Here is a 15,957-nt window from a genome sequence, read left to right on the forward strand (position 1 = left end):
TAAAAGAATTAGAAAAGGCTTTCATACGTCATAAAGCGCTGGTGAGAGCCAGCTGCATGTTGCAACGCTCTCTTTTACCATCGCTGTGTGAAGGAAAGGTTTCGCAGGTCTTTCTTTCCTGCTGCTGTGAGACTTTACATCAAACACTATTAGCCCTGAACATGTGTCATTCATCTTCATAATCATGTGCAATACTGTCCGTATAACAGCTGTAACTAAGAGTGTCACTATTATTATATAGTATATGAGGTTTTTTCTAAGATTTTTCTGTTATTATTCACTTCTGAACTTGTTGTGTTGAAACACTGTATTTTCCCCATTATGGGACAAATAAAGGCTCATCTCATCTTATGAAACGTTCCTCAGCTGGGAGCCATTATGTGACAAGTAGTTCTAAAGGGAAGCCAAAATGAGGAAAAGAATTGAGCCAGTTTTTTTTTATTAGTTTGTAAAACAATAGTTTTGGAAAAGAGTACAAAAGTGATCCTGGACACCACAGTATGAAATCAGCCCAATTATGTAGGGTGAAAGGTTTGCTTATTTAAAGGCATTATCTACAGACATGTTAAATTTCAACTGGCCTTATCACATATCACTAAAACAATTACAAGTTATAGGTCAACGTATAAGCTAACCCCATTAATAATATATTTACTTTTTAATTTTTTTTTTTTTTTTTTTTTTTTTTTTTTTTTAGAAAAACTAAATAAAAAAGGGAAACAAGTAAAAGGTTTGACCACAATGCCAACCGGTATCGGGCAGTAAAATCATGCAATATGACAATCGTTCCACTAAAGAGAAACATCAATGCACTACAGCTGTCACACAGTGAGATGAGGCAGCCAGAGTCGTCCTGACAGCCAGTGTAAATGTCCATTGGTTTGTGTAGAGTGTTCTCTACAGTAGAGCAGCAGCTCACTGGGCAACCAAATTTGCATACATAGATAAGTTGAACATATCCTTAGTGAACAACAACTCGTCTTTCACAATCATGTCCATTTACAAAAATATAACTAAATGACCATTTATAAACTCGCCAAAATGTAGGGCTAGGAAATACATTTGAATAAATAAGGTAGCCTGACATCCATAAAAAGTAGGTGGATACATGAGAGTTGTTAGAATGCCATCCACATATGCAATTCATGCATTTTTGGCCCAGGCATCCGGCAGTGTTAAAAATGAGGGCTCTATCTTACCCTCCTCTAAAAGTCGCATAATCCAGTGGAAAATTCACCATACATTATCTAAAATAAGTTGATATTTGATCTTTTTTCAACAATTGATTATCCATGTACAACATGGTTTACCAAATAAAAGCACAATAGTGTGTGCAATATGGAAACAAATGACATTCATTGTTTAAGCAATGAAGTTGTTCTCTGTTAACCACTGCTCATCAGGTGTTAGGGCAGCAGTAGTGAGCTTCCTGTTCGGTCAAACTTTTTTCCTTTCGAAAGGGCTGCTACCTGCTTCATCAGCTCTCGGTTTTTGGCCTAAGAAAACAGATATTTAACATTTAATAACCATTAATTACTACAGTACGCAATGGTTTGTGTTAAATGTTAAATTACTTGTTGTTGTTCCATTGACTCTTTGTGGGATTTCTCCATTTGGTTCATCTTAACTCTCATGTTGGACTCCTGATACTGAAAGTCTGCTTTGAGCTCTGTCAGCTATAAGGAGAAGATGATGATACAATTGGTATCGTTTAAACGGCTAGTATTACAAACAGATGTGCAACAGTTGTAGATTCCTTGCCTTTCTGTCTTTTTCCAGTATAGTCTGATCTCTCTGCTGTAAAAGTCTTTTCAGTGACATCACTTCCTCTTTGAGCTGGCTGATGAGGATGAAGTTGTCTGTTCCACCAGAATCCATGGACTGAGTGATTGAACTACTGTTGAATATATTAAAAACATTAAACAAGAAAATAAAAAGAGAATAAAACAAAATTACACAACCAGAAAAATAATAATACCTGTCTCCATTAGATGGCTTCAACTCAAGCTTTGGTTTCTTCTTTGGAGTCTCTTTTTGGATTGAAGAGGATTTATGGCTGCAAAGGACAAGGAAATAATACAGTAACAATTTGACTATACAAGAAATAATTACAGTCCAAATAAATGGCATCTCACTATAAATTGTTATTCAATCCGGTCGTCTAACTTTAGTATATGCATTTCAAACTAGAATTTAGAGAAACCTGAAACAAATATTGTAGAATAGTCTTTCCATAATAGGGCAAGAAGTGCAATATGTCTGCAAACTTGGCGTGGATGGGTTATTAGGAACGAATAAAGAAACTTGGCCCAGCCCAAAACAATGCTAAATTTTAACGATTTTAAATATAATTAGTATTGAGCTTACGATCAGCAACATGCATGCGTTCTTGAAACCACTGAGTCCTTCGTTTCAACCCTTTAATAAAATGATACTGTGAAAAGTAAATTTTACCTCTGCTTCCACATTCCCTGCTCCTGTTCAGGGCTCAAACTCCCACTCAGCCTGAATACAACAGGCGCACCATTAGTGAGCGATATACAATACTGTTGACAATGCTTGGAGGGTGACGATTATGAGCATACTTGTGGTGGGAGCTGCTGTGTCTGTGTTGGTGATGGTGGTGGTGATGATGATGTGATCTGGAGTGGTGGTCCTTCTCATTGAGGGAGGAAGAATTTGAGGAGCCAAAACCTTTCCTTTGCTCTTTAGTCTTCTGCAGGACACGTCGGTACGAAAGAGTACATAGCCAGCAGAGAAGCTTACCATCCACCTTTAACATGTAAAAGCCGCACACAGGTTAATTTCATTTAGACTTGAAGTTTAAGTAATGCTACCAAGTGATCACCTTTCTTCTGCCTTCCTCTTTACGATCAAAAGCACACTGTTGTTTGCACTGCTCACAGGTTTGAGGAGGTCCATATTTTTTTTCTGAGTTCGTACATCGCTGACACTTGGTACCAATAAAGGCCGCAATAATATTACAGTACTGGCAAGGTTTGGGCTGGAAAAAACAAAATATAGTCAACAACTTTACAGACCATAGAGGGGAAAAATATAATACAGTCAAATTGGTCTTTATTATAACACCAAAAACGTACTGTTCCAAACTGTTTGACATTCTGTGCACACTTCTTACAGATAGTGTTTGTTTTGCTGGGGAAAAAAAGGCTTAAATGAGCTCAGTAAGAGGAAAGCGTGAACAAATAATCATAATTACACATTCATTTTCACCTTTCTTGTTGAAACTCTGATCTGCAGAATGTGCACTTGACAATTGGATGTGCAATGCGGCACTCCTGTGAAAACAAAAAGTACTTTTAACACAAGGTAAAATAGACGGGTATAGTAAGACCTACCAATTAAAACTGAACGAAAAAGCCAACTTTAAAGAAGTCAGTATAGGTCGACTTTGTCACCCCTTCTTCAACAAGTTGTAATGATCAAACGGCATTAGTTGAGGAAATTGCAAAACCACAACCGTAAGTTAAGTAAAGGCGCTTGTCAAGCTCAATTATGCTACTGAACCTGTTACACCGTTGAGTAATAGACGGCACTTCGCACAACATCCAATTGTTACATAATAGCAGCACGGCTAACCCACCCAAATCTCACCCGGATGTCAGAGAACAGCAACATCGACATTAGCCTGGTATACAGTTTGTACTTTGATGATCAAAGAGCACAAGACACACAAAGAATCACAGTCCAAACCTTGCACAGCTGCTGGCCTTGAGACAGCTCCTCAAAGGGATACCGCTGGTTACACTTGGTACAAGCGTAAAGAGCCGACGTAGACATCCTCTCAAACTGATGTCACAGAGCTAAAATGGCCTAACTGACTGAGCAGATCAACAATACTATTTTCTTTCTCGGCCTTCACTAATCGAGAACTAAAACTAACGCGATGTTGGCATCAAGCGCTAACATTAGCTAGCGTTAGCTCTATGGGCTAAGCCGCGGAGGGCTATTCAGAAATAGATGCAGAGGAACAATAATCTCCAAAAATCTATGACCTCTGCGGTATTTAGCGCTGTACTACGGATCTACTACACATGTATGGCATATTTAATATCACTCAACGGTAAACAATACAGGTAGCCCGGATTAGTTTAGGTTTCACTATTCTCGCTAAGAATGGTATTTTCCTGTTTTCTTCTTTTTGTATCGGCGTCGTCGTCATGTAACCGGAAGTCGCCGACGCTCACCATTAGAAGTGAAAAGTATCGCGATACTTCGATACATCTAGTCGGGATTCATTTTTTTTACGTTTTAAACCAAGAGAGCCAATCCACGACGTGATTTCAGAGTAACGTTTGGAAACAGAGTATTTAATTAAAGGCTGAATACTTAAAATTTAGAGCAATCTATCCCTGCCGAGATGCAACCAAGCCACACACAATACATACAACACACAAGTTCACGCGTCAATTCATAGACACATTTAGGATTATAAACATTTATTATGGTTCCGTACAAAACATTTTTTTTTAAATTATTTTACTTTACCTTTATTTAAGGCACAGCTAATTTACATTCAATAGACTAAAGGTGTCCAAACTATGGCCAAACACGTCCCTCAGGCCTCCTGCTGAATTGGCCAAAATTATCATAGGCAGTACTTCAAATGTAAGTATTTCTATAATCGTGCCTTTAAAAACTTTGCATTGTGATACAAATGTAAAATAAATGTTCCAAGCCAAACAAAGGTACTGGGGGCTTGCTTGTCAAATTTAATGTAACACTGAATATGTTTCTAAATGCGTACCTCTGTGAAAAATATTTGGACACTCTTATAGATACAATAGTCAATTTACTTGTAAAACATTTGCTTTATTGCAGTCATTCTTAAACTGGGGTTCCAGAAGATCCTTAGTGGGTCCCCAGAGGTTCTTAAAAAAACAGATCCTTCAGAGGTAGAAAACAGATTGTGTGAATTTGAATAGATGGTTTGCATGTTAGTTTCTATCCTCACTGTTCTGTAATACCTCTTTTAACCAGTTATCAACCAATATTTTTTCTTTATAAAACATAGCTTTTCAGGAAGGATTTTTGGGTTGTCAATGTGTCCACAGGTCCACACTGCTCTATTGCATAGTTAAAAACAAACTGATATGGATAAACAAAAGCTATTACCTAGTATTTGCAGCTGTTGTTTGAAGGTCATGAACAACCAGGAGGCAACTAGCAACATAATCAAATAGGCCAAACCCCAGTACCAAAACACTTGGAAATAGATGTCCAAGATGACACTAAGCACGCAGTATTTGGTCACTGGACTAAAACTTGTGATATCAATTAGAACTTGCAAAATGTCTATATCACTGCTCTTAATCAACAACATATGTCACTGTAAGCTGCAGATGCATTTGTTTTGACTTATAAATAGCCTTTATAAGCAATTTAAGGGAATGCAGCAATTTAGCAATCTGTTATACAGTTCAATCTTTATAATTCTTCAAAAACTAACACTGGTTAAAACCCTGTTTCAGTTTAATGCAGTTGTATCGCTATGAGCACTATAGCTCTGACACAGGTTCAGTCCTGTTGTACGCTTAAGGCTACATCACTGACGCAGTGCCAGATACGGTGTAATGACGCTTTTTGCAGCACATTTTATATGTAGAGGGAACCCAGTCGTGAGGGTCAAACACTGTCAAACAAAAGTCTGCACAGGGGTGATGGAGCGTGTGGGAGACCCTGGTTGTTCTGAAGAGGATGACACAGAGCGATTGGTAACCTCACGATGAAGCTCCTCCACCCGCCGCTGCAGTTCAGCACGCTTTGCCAACAGCTCCTTGTAGCGCTGATGGACCGGTTCCTGTAAAGAAATGTAATGTTTGATTTATTTAGAGCACAGTTTAATTTCTTGCCCAGAAATACCTGTGGTCTCATCCGGGGATTCCAGCGGATGTAGTAACCAACCCAAAGCTCTAGGTGGCGCAGGCTGACAACGGGGAACAACACATGATTGCAGTAGTTCACATACAGTGGATTGGTGAAATCATCCAATTGGCTGTTTATATACGACCACAAGGACACAGTTCTCTTAGGAATCTCCTGTGAAATAAAAGTTAGGTAATTGCTTCATCTGTTGAATTTGAATGTGAAATAAATGACAATCAAAAACTCACTTCCTTCATCCTCTGTTGTTCACTGTTGCACAAAAATGTACCAAAAAGACAGCTATACAGATGATCCAAAATAGTCACCAGGAAGTATTCATTAAACTCAAAAGCTGCAGGGAACTAAAAAAACATTTTTACAACATAAATTGTATAAGGGTCGTTCTTAACATGGTATTCAATGTAAATAAACTAACCTGTCGAGTGAGCTGCCAGACACAGTCAATAAACTGGATAAAAACAGGTGAGCGGTCTGCATCAGTGTGGTTTTTATCTCCATGACCAATGCGCTAAGGGAAAATGATTAACAAAATGTCAACTGGATAAAGTTAAAAAAAGAAAGAAAAAGGCATATTAAATCATCACTCACCATCTGGAAACGGTGACCAAAACTGAGCCACTCTTTTTCAAGCAGCACCTCAAATCCACGGATAGTGCGGTAATAGCCATCAAGCATCAGCATGGCCAAAGATGTGAGCTGACCTGTGCGGTCCCAGCCATCGCTACAATGAACCACTACTGATGTTTTTCCAGATTCAACTTTATCAGCAATTCGCAATGCCCCAGCCATGATCAGCTAAAGACAGAACGCACAAGAACAAGTTGGAAGAATAATAGCTATAGAGTTTAGTGGCTTAAGTATTACCTTGATGTGTTCTAGCCAGTGAGTGGACTCCAGATTGGAAAGCCAATGGGAGTCCTCAATGTTCGGATAAACCACATCCTTAAGTTTACGAAGGGACTCTCTCATAACATGAATATTGTGAATGTCCAAAAAGACAAGTTCAGCGTTCTGGTAGGCATCCTCACTTTCATATCCACCACCTTTCATCTGGAGGAAGAAAATCAGATAGGTCAGATAGATAAACCTTGTGTGGTGTTTAAAGTCTGTGCTTACAAATATATTGCTGTTTAAATGGTACATAAGATCTAAACATTGTGCCAAGTCAATGTACAAACCTTGTTGGCAGCAGCGTTGACACTGGGCCTGGCATCAAAAATGAAGAGTTTGTGAGACTGGGCATTTGCATCCATTATGGATTGGAGGTACTTCTCATCTTCTTTACTGCGTTTGCCATTCACACCAACCATAGGCTGACTACATCGTGTGATTGTAGCCTGACTCTCTGGATGAATCCAAGACAAAACCTAGAGGGATATTATGCATCACTGTACCAATATTTGTTTTGGCTGACAAAAATATACAACAAAGTATGCATATTTGCGTGTTACTCACAGGAATTCTTCCTTTAGCCCTGAAGGCAGCTACCCTCCTTAATTCCTCATCTGGCATGTTGACAGGCACTGCCAGTGTTGATGGATAGGTGTCACAGACTTCATAGTGGTCATTTACTTTTGTTATTCTCCAGCTTTCATTAGGAATGCCCTACATATACATAAAGTAAATAAAGCAGTCTCTAAATAGATATTACATTTTAAATGAAGAGTGTGTCCTTTATAGTAATATACCTGTCTTTTGTACTCAGCGAAAACATCATACACCTTCCATCCATTTTCAGGAAACACTTGTCCATACTGAAGGGCAAATATTTGCTATCGAAAACCAGGAGAAAAAATCTTTAACACACATCACGGAAAAAGTTGAAGCAGTAGCCAATGTCGCTAAAAACACTCACCAGTCCATTGGAAACAGGAAATGCAAATTTCATCAGCACCTCAAAAATGGACTTCCTGAGAGTGTCATCCATCTGCTTGTGTGCAAAACGGAGATTACGCATATCCTACAGACAGAAAAAACAAATCATAGACACATTCAAAGAACCTTTATAAAACAACAGTGAGTTGGTAATACTATATTATTACTCCTTAACATTTTGATTTATGTCATCTTCAATAGTTCCTACTTCTGGAAATATAGATTTTCTTTTTTTCTAACCACACCTTGCATATAATCCCATATGAGACGTCTCCACGGGTCGAGGCATTCCCAATCTTCTCCACTCGACTCATCACACCAAGAGGCAGGTCCAGCACAAATACAGGTTCCTGGAAAATGTCTCAAAGTAAGCCAAGGTACTTGTAAGTTATGGTAAACAATCACAAGAAAACAAACAAACAAAACACACTCTGTCCATGCACTTAAAGAACAATCTGTAGTTGGTGACAATCACGGTTCCCCTTATGGCTCCAATGAACGGGCAGAAGTAAGTGACATCTTTTGCTACAAAAATACATGTTTTAGTAACAGTAATTAAAAACTGATTTTATAAGCACAGGGAAACATACCCACGTCTTGAACAGTTTCATTTGGGAGGAGTTGTGGCTCCTGTTTGTCTGACTCTCTGTGGATGTACTAAACGGGTCAGAATCATGAAATGATTAATAACAATACACAAAGAAGTTTATTACAGTGGTCAATGTTGTGTCCCAACCTTTACAGTAGCTTTGGGTTTGACCTAAGTAACAAAGATATGGGGGGGGGGAATTAGGCCCAATAATATACAGTAATTGGGAGATTTGTAGCGACACTGACCCTGAGCTCTGAGGACATGTCCGTGGATGTGGACTCAGACGACATGGAAGAGGGCTTGACCTGGGCAGAACGGTCAGAGCGGGACGTGGAAGAACTAGAGACAAGAAATAACTCATATACAACTTTTGAGAAATAACACATATTGAGATTGTGTTAAAACCATTGAGTGACTTTAACAAGCAATGCGTAAAACTTTGTCACCATCAACCCAACTTGCATATGCCACCTACCTTGCTAACTAGTGATAGTCATGATTAACTTTATCAACTATCATCTCACACAACAAAGCAGTCATAACATAGTTATAAAGCTACTCTTTAACTTTTAAAAACACGATGGATATTTACCTGGATAATGAATCAACGCTGGGTTGACGAGAAGAGCGTTTCGACCCCAAACTGTCAATACTTCCACTTTTCTCCATGTTTTTGTGGTTTAACGTTGGTCGAACGTACACGCATCCTTTTTACACGGCATAAATAGATATGAAACCGCCGATAAGTCTACTTAAAGCCCTTCTTGGAGTACAGAAAATCCGCACCAACAAAAGGGAGCTGCCATCTTTTCCCAGCAGCCTCCCAATCCCTCAAACAAGGGGATGATTGTTCAGGATGGCGCCCTCTACCGACTATATACACTAATAACCTCTATTACGTATTTGCGCTCACTAGTGCTGTAGCACAAACGTATATATATATTATACATTGCATTTAAATGACATATTACTCTTCAAACGACTGGGTTCAAACATACATTTGAATATGTCCATAGATACAAGAAAATATAGTTAAACTACAAAATTATACATTGGCAATTTAGTTTAGTCTTTATTTGAAGGGACAATGTACAGACATTAAGCTCATAAAAAAAATGAAGTTAAGAACTAGATTGTAGCTAAAAAGCTCATTTCCATCTGCAGTCCCTGATTTAAACGCAAGCTAATTTATTAGATGATTCACAAATTTAAAAAGTGAAATGAAAATTTTATTTAACATGTATTTACAACAAACCAGTATTATGTCAGCCTTAAAAGCATAAATAAACAGAAAAGTTATTTAACATATTTCTCCATAAACTTTTTGTGAAACTCAGAACGCAGGGTGTCATTTACAAAACGTTTTTCCTTCCGAGCCTCGTCCACTCCTTTGGCACAATTCTTGAAAACAACATCATCATCCCACCTGAAAGATGAATCAATGTCATAAGAAATTACTCCCTCATTACAAACTTTATTTATACCATTTCCACAATTTACCTCCTTTTGACTTTGAACGCGCTCTGGATCTGGGTGGTCTGTTGTTGTTGTTGTTGTTGTTGCTGCTGCTGTTGTTGTTGTCCTGCTAAGTTAATCAGTGGATTCCCACTCAAGATGTTTTCCATTCGGATTCTCTCCTCTTCAGCCTTTTGCTCACGGTCCTACAAATAAAGCACACTTAAAAAACTTTACTCAAGCAAAATGAGAGCTCTATTATAACAAAAATGCTGCTTCACCTTGCGTTCTTGCTCCTCAGCACGCTCCTTCTTTATTTTCTCCAGCTCTGCCAAAAGTGCTGCAGTGTCATCATCATCACTGTCCTCCTCAGAATCCTCATCTTCCTCATCCTAAAACAAGTAACCAGGATTTATGATGATAAAATTATCTCTTTGATTATTTTAGATGAATGAAGACTCAATATCTCCAATAATGGGTCTTACATCAGTGAGAGGGTCATCTGCATCAAGGTTCGCTGCAGGGATTTGATCCAGCCTCAGACGCTTGGAAGATGAAGATGACGTTGTGTGCTCTGAGAGGTGCAGTAATAAACATAATTGTAACTTAACTCTTACCGAAATTTGTGATTTCACTTTAAAAGGCGCAATGGACGATTTTTGGGCGATTTGAGAACTCAGGCGGAAGTGCGCATGCACACTCCCCCGTGCGGACTGATACAACACACACGTGCGTTTGTTTATTAGTGCGACGGATCGCATTGCATCTCTCGTCTCCCGTAGAGTTCCGTCTCTTCAGAGACAGCTCGAACAGTCTTTCTCAGTCTCCATTTTAGATTTTATTATAGAGGGAACTATATTATGATAGATCAATGCGCTTAGACACGCAGAACCGTGCTGCTCGTGGGGATGAGCCGCACGCGACTGCAGGTGAGCGGTAGGTGTGTTTTATGATACGTGGCAGGACTAATAGGCAGTCCACGCCACAAGGAAATGAGACTCAGATTTGGGTGAAAAAAAATCGTCCATTCAACCTTTAAGTGAAGAGGAGACTCTAACCTCTCGGTCCTCTCTCCCTGGTTTTTTCACGTGCAGCCACACGCTCCCTTTCTTCCAGCTCCCTGCGGAAGTCACGGGCACGGACCTCCTCTGGGGCATCCTGTGTGGGTTGTCTTAACAAAAAATATGTTGCAGATTAAGCCATTACAGCACATGCAAATTTAAAGTAAGCAAAGTCCCCAACAAACCTGTATTTGATCTTGGTATGTCCTGGTAGATCTCTGCTGGAGTATTGCTTGGACAACGCACTCAGGTCTCCCTCTCCTTTGCCTCTTCCTCCTCGCGCGGGCTCAAACGTGGGCCTGGCAGCTGTGGTCATCGTGACTGGCTCTAAAGTACAGCAACACACAGTATACATGAACATTACACAACCTTAATAAAAACACATACCGTAGGACTTTTAAACAAACCCAAATATAACTACAGACATTAAACTTAAGAACTAATTTCCATTATTTGTAATCCACTGCAATGGCGTTCTCAAAACAACAACACAAAGCCAAATGGAGTTATGTACTATCTTGAGTAAGTATATCTATAAAAAGATACAAATAAAACAAAGACAAAAAGGCTAACAAGCTAAGTTGCTAACAAGCGGTTACAATTTAGGCGTGTGTGAGAATATCATCTCAAATCCGTATGGAAAGAAACGACTGATGCTTTGAGTTGGCAATAACACGTTAGAGCATTAAGGCCGAATAAAAGTATTATATATTATTTAGAAGTTGGAGGACATACCGATCTGCTCCTACAGCACGATAAGCGGAAGTGTTCAAAATGGTTATGGTCGCTCACAATGACGTCACGTCCGGTCGTTGTAACCGCACGGTAGGCAGAAAACCATGGATCTATTATAATATCCAGAAAACACAACACCGCGAACCATCTGTGGAGCTAATAAGAAGAATCAGAAAAAGGTGTTTTGCCGATGTTATTGAACAAAGTTCGCGAACTTGTTTCCGCGTTAAGGCGCAACATAAAACAATGAATTATTATAGAAAACTCTATACATAATAAACAGTCAAATCACCAGATTTGAGGTCACAGATTTCAAGGTCAAGATCATTCCATAAATTCACTCCTTTCACAGAAAGAGTTGTCAGTTATCAGAATAAGAATATAAATTGAAAAATGATAATGAAAAGGTATAATATTTGTGGATCATATTTCTAAATATACTCCCATTAGGCCCCTGCCCTCTAAGCAATAACCTCCTCATCATCATCATCATCATCATCATCATCATCATCATCGTCGTCATCTTAAATTTTCTTGAAGAAAACAATAACAACAATCGCTCGTATTGAAACAGTTGACACAGTTTCGAGCCCTGAAGCGCCTACGCTACAAAACACCGCAATGAAAAGTGATTAGCGCTGATCACTTGACTTAGATCAGGGGTGTCCAAACCTTTTCCCCCGAGGGTCGCGTTTCGAAACTTATACAGAGCAGTGGGCCACAGACAACATGACAATGAAGTCAATCATTCAACATTTTGCATTTGACATAGTAACAATGAGCTCCATATCGTTAACAAGACTTGTATCATTAATATTTGGTTGGTATAACATAAACTTGTTTGAATTTGTCCAATTTTACAGTAAAGAGTATTTAGCAAGAAGAAGCCTGAGGGCGAACAAAAATTGGTCTGATTGGTATTTGGCCCCCGGGCCACAATTTGTTGTTGTTGTTGTTTTATGGCGGTTGGGATCCAATTGTTGTTGTTGTTGTTGTTGTTGTTGTTGTTGTTTTATGGCGGTTGGCATCCAAGTGTTGCATTACCGCCAGACTTTATTCCTCAGACTTTGTCGTAGTCCTCAGACTCTGTCGTCGTAGTCCTCAGACTCTGTCATAGTCCGTAAAAGTACTCCTTCCATTGCTTTGGTGTTCCAAAGCCCATGAGGTCATGATATGTCTTTGTGACCGGCTTTATTCCAGGGAGACTCTTCTTCATCTTCCTCTCCTTCTTTGACGTTCGGTGCTTCCACCGTACAGCTTTATTCTTCAGGCTTCATTCTATAGGCTTTAATATGTCCACTGATGTCGCCGCTTGGTAGCCGTGCGTCTACGAGACTGGGCGAGGACAGGAGACCACCCCCACCCCCATCTCGTCACTCTGATCACTCTGACTCCCCACAAGCAGACCCCCATCACTCCGACTCCCATTTAGCGCCTTTAGCCTGTTTTCTATATCTGCCCAATCAAGCTCCTTTGTTCCAAGGAATCTCCCTGCAGCTTTAGCAATGATCCTGATCCTTTCAGTTCTGCTTTGAGTCTGAGCAGCACAGTTTACAACATCCACCATAAAGAGTACAAAATCCTCTCTATCCACAACCAGGGTATTCTCATTAATTCTGGAACCTGCACACTTGGGACCTCCACTCTTGAAACCTTCACACTTCTTGGGAGCCACGCTGGCCTCTCTCATTTCGCCCTGGCTGGGAGCAGCGCTGGCTCCTCTCTCTGTATTTACTCTAAACTCGTTACTTGAAACTTTCTTGACTGCATCTGCATAGGATATACCTTGAGAGACCTTTATTTTCTGCACCTCAGCAGCTCTTTTGCTAAACCTGCATCCCCCGTAGGCAGAGCTATGTTCTTCCCCACAGTTACAGCACTTCAGTTTTGCTCCCACGTCACACTTCCCATACTCATGATCTCCTGCACATTTACCACACCTTTGCCTCCCTCTACAGACCGCTGCAATATGCCCAAAGCGCTGGCACTTAAAGCAACGCAGGGGCGGCGGAACATATGGCCTGACGCTATAGCACATGTACCCAATGAACACCTTACTAGGCAGGCACCTCCCTTCAAGTGTTACCATTACCGACAAGCTGTCACATCTTACCCCAAACCGGGTCACCTTCAAACGCCTAGCGTCCACCACAGTAACTCCCGTCAAATTCTCCTTAACTTCATCCACAGACGTCGCCGTAGGGACACCTATGATAACTCCTCTGACCGTGTTTCTTTCAGCATTAGACACAAGAATGTCCTTTCCACCCAGACGTTTAGTTCCAATCGCCTTCCGTTGCTGAGCCGCGTCCTTGCACACGACCAGCAGCGAGCCATCTCTAAGGACACTCGCACTCTTGATCACTCCCACAGCTACAGTTAGGCTCTTTGACAATGCCACTGAATTCCACTCCTTAAAGGATGCACTATCCTGTGCAAGCTTTATGATCACCTTACAGTCTCTGCTCTCACCCCGGACATCAATAGCTTCAGCCTCATCCTGCTGCTCATTCCCAGAACCCTCGGACGAGCTAAGGGACTTTTTACGTTTCCGGGCACGAGCAGCCAGAAAAGGCTGCTCCTCCACGCCGTCCAGAACGTCTTCCATCCCCGATCCACTCTCCTCCGCCATCTCCCGTCTCTCCAGACCGGGTGTTGAGCAAGGTTGTTGTTGTTGTTGTTGTTGTGACTTCCCCACAATTTGGACACCCATGACTTAGATGGTTCGTCTAAAGAAGTCTAAAGATTAAAGTCTAAAGAATAAAGAATTGAAGTACAAAGAATAATAAAGTAGCGGTGGCAGCGACAACGACAACAACAACAACAACCACCACTTTAGCTCTCTTTTTCCCTCTTTCGATCTCTCTTTTTCCCTCTTTCGATCTCCTTTTTTAACTGTATAGTGTAAAACACATAATTTGAAGACGTACAACTACAGTAGGCGGCGATAAATGCACCTTTTCAGTTGGCTGCCAACCGCCATTAAAAGTAACAACAACAACAACAATAATGAAGCTTGTCATGTGACTCAGACGGTTCACGAACCGCTGTTGTTTCACGGGTGTTTTACTAGGGGGCTTTTGTCTCAAACTTGAGTTCATTGTGGGCTTCAAACGAACCACCAACCGCCTGTCTTAAGACTCTATTAAGTCCCAACTTGCTCCACAAAGTTTTTAAAAAGTGCCCATTGGAACCATGTTGATTGACACGTGAGTTACACGGGTTAGAGGTCAGAAGCCCGTGTGGATCAGGAATAGTTTTTGTGTCAAGAGCTGCCCTTCTCGGATGTTGCTGCATTTCCAATGTAGGAGAATAAAAGCGCAAATGAATTGAATAAAATATGCTGTGTCCCTCCACAGAAGGAAAATGTAGTTACATTTATTTCATCAAATATATTTTTTATATTCATATTATTTGAGAAACACAGTAGCATCAGTAATACACACAACTATGGATGTGGTAGTACTAAAACATATCACTAGATGTCCCTCTGGAGAACTGTTTCGAACCGTGTTTCGAAGCCTCGAAATTTGGGTCAAAATGTGAAAACAATGCTTTGCCGTTTCATGAGGCTTCACTTTGCCCATCACATATTTTTAGAACTTCTAAACACGAACGTGACTTTTGGGATGTGAGGAAGCCACAGCAGTTCCTTGGTAAATACGATAGGGGCCGAATACAGTATAATTTCAAAGCGCTCAACAATGTTGTTATGATTGTTTTCAGGACAATGAAAGTACTTTTGCCATAAAAAATAACAATTGAAAAAAAAATATTATATTAATGTCACCACAACATGCTGAAATTTATAAATATAGTAGTATACTTTGTGCTTTAATATGTGCTTTTGTTATACCCATTGTTTACACTGCATGGTCCTAAAAAGCCATGTCTAAAGCCAATGTAAGCAGAGCCACTGTCAGTGTTCACATTTAGGTACCAGAACATGCCTTATCTCATGTCACATTGTGTTCTTCCCTGGTGTTGTTGTTGTTGTTGTTATTGTTGTTTTATGGCGGTTGGCATCCAATTGTTGCATTACCGCCAGACTTTATTCCTCAGACTTTTTCCTTCCCTGGTGTTTACATTTCTTTAAAGCATACTTCACATTCTGTCAATGGCATATGAAATACATGGCACTGTCACTTTGTGACAGCACTTTGATTTACAGGATTGTTCACATTCTTCATTCTTAGAAGAAAAAAATGCACTCATACGTCGGCACTGTGAAGGCAGTAATGCAGGGACACTCCACTGTGGCTCAGACACTATTAGAAAGAATTTATTTTAATTTTTTTCCTTTTTCTGGATTTCACAATGCAGCACCAATAA

The 15,957-nt window shown here is 40.1% G+C and overlaps 3 protein-coding genes across 5 annotated transcripts; all 3 read right to left on the reverse strand.

The window, feature by feature from the left end:
* Nucleotides 1-630: 630 nt before the first annotated feature.
* fam76b (family with sequence similarity 76 member B) lies at nt 631-4,192 on the reverse strand. 3 transcript variants are annotated; one of them, XM_072446371.1, is made up of 10 exons: nt 3,715-4,191; nt 3,235-3,299; nt 3,102-3,156; nt 2,849-3,004; nt 2,586-2,773; nt 2,455-2,505; nt 1,979-2,056; nt 1,762-1,894; nt 1,575-1,676; nt 631-1,496 (listed from the first exon to the last, which is right to left on the reverse strand). In XM_072446371.1, the coding sequence occupies exons 1-10, from the start codon at nt 3,799-3,801 to the stop codon at nt 1,407-1,409; spliced, it is 1,005 nt and encodes a 334-aa protein (XP_072302472.1). In that variant the 5' UTR covers nt 3,802-4,191; the 3' UTR covers nt 631-1,406. The 3 variants fall into 3 exon arrangements, with proteins under 3 accessions (XP_072302472.1, XP_072302471.1, XP_072302470.1); XM_072446370.1 differs by having other exon boundaries at nt 1,762-1,897; nt 3,715-4,189; XM_072446369.1 differs by having other exon boundaries at nt 1,762-2,056; nt 3,715-4,192.
* Nucleotides 4,193-5,585: 1,393 nt separating this feature from the next.
* Nucleotides 5,586-9,209, reverse strand: mtmr2 (myotubularin related protein 2). Its single transcript, XM_072446368.1, has 16 exons — nt 8,967-9,209; nt 8,620-8,713; nt 8,519-8,542; nt 8,373-8,439; nt 8,213-8,307; nt 8,028-8,132; nt 7,763-7,867; nt 7,596-7,679; nt 7,363-7,512; nt 7,086-7,274; nt 6,772-6,957; nt 6,496-6,702; nt 6,323-6,415; nt 6,135-6,248; nt 5,884-6,060; nt 5,586-5,821 (listed from the first exon to the last, which is right to left on the reverse strand). The coding sequence occupies exons 1-16, from the start codon at nt 9,041-9,043 to the stop codon at nt 5,657-5,659; spliced, it is 1,932 nt and encodes a 643-aa protein (XP_072302469.1). The 5' UTR covers nt 9,044-9,209; the 3' UTR covers nt 5,586-5,656.
* Nucleotides 9,210-9,579: 370 nt separating this feature from the next.
* Nucleotides 9,580-11,678, reverse strand: cwc15 (CWC15 spliceosome associated protein homolog). Its single transcript, XM_072446373.1, has 7 exons — nt 11,626-11,678; nt 11,076-11,217; nt 10,888-11,000; nt 10,315-10,403; nt 10,111-10,221; nt 9,875-10,035; nt 9,580-9,800 (listed from the first exon to the last, which is right to left on the reverse strand). Exons 2-7 carry the CDS (start codon nt 11,204-11,206, stop codon nt 9,671-9,673), a joined length of 735 nt encoding a protein of 244 aa, XP_072302474.1. The 5' UTR covers nt 11,207-11,217; nt 11,626-11,678; the 3' UTR covers nt 9,580-9,670.
* Nucleotides 11,679-15,957: the final 4,279 nt, after the last annotated feature.

This window comes from Eucyclogobius newberryi, unplaced genomic scaffold (genome assembly GCF_026437365.1).
Source record: "Eucyclogobius newberryi isolate DKJ021-1_F unplaced genomic scaffold, fEucNew1.0.hap1 SCAF_15, whole genome shotgun sequence".
Classification (NCBI taxonomy): Eukaryota; Metazoa; Chordata; class Actinopteri; order Gobiiformes; family Gobiidae; genus Eucyclogobius; species Eucyclogobius newberryi.

Bases quoted from the DNA above. Each gene is read 5' to 3' on its own strand.
- cwc15 (XM_072446373.1), bottom strand. From the start codon at position 11,206: ATGACCACAGCTGCCAGGCCCACGTTTGAGCCCGCGCGAGGAGGAAGA. The intron at 10,222-10,314 runs GTAAGACCCATT...TACTTGTTTTAG, and splicing joins CAGATGACCCTCTCACTGAT to GATGAGGAAGATGAGGATTC. The intron at 10,036-10,110 runs GTGAAGCAGCAT...CTTTATTTGTAG, and splicing joins CTGAGGAGCAAGAACGCAAG to GACCGTGAGCAAAAGGCTGA.
- fam76b (XM_072446369.1), bottom strand. From the start codon at position 3,801: ATGTCTACGTCGGCTCTTTACGCTTGTACCAAGTGTAACCAGCGGTAT. The intron at 3,157-3,234 runs GTGAAAATGAAT...TTTTTTCCCCAG, and splicing joins TCAGAGTTTCAACAAGAAAG to CAAAACAAACACTATCTGTA. The intron at 2,057-2,454 runs GTAAAATTTACT...TGTCCTTTGCAG, and splicing joins CAGGGAATGTGGAAGCAGAG to CCATAAATCCTCTTCAATCC.
- mtmr2 (XM_072446368.1), bottom strand. From the start codon at position 9,043: ATGGAGAAAAGTGGAAGTATTGACAGTTTGGGGTCGAAACGCTCTTCT. The intron at 6,249-6,322 runs GTTAGTTTATTT...ATGTTTTTTTAG, and splicing joins TCTGGCAGCTCACTCGACAG to TTCCCTGCAGCTTTTGAGTT. The intron at 5,822-5,883 runs GTATTTCTGGGC...ATTTCTTTACAG, and splicing joins ATCCCCGGATGAGACCACAG to GAACCGGTCCATCAGCGCTA.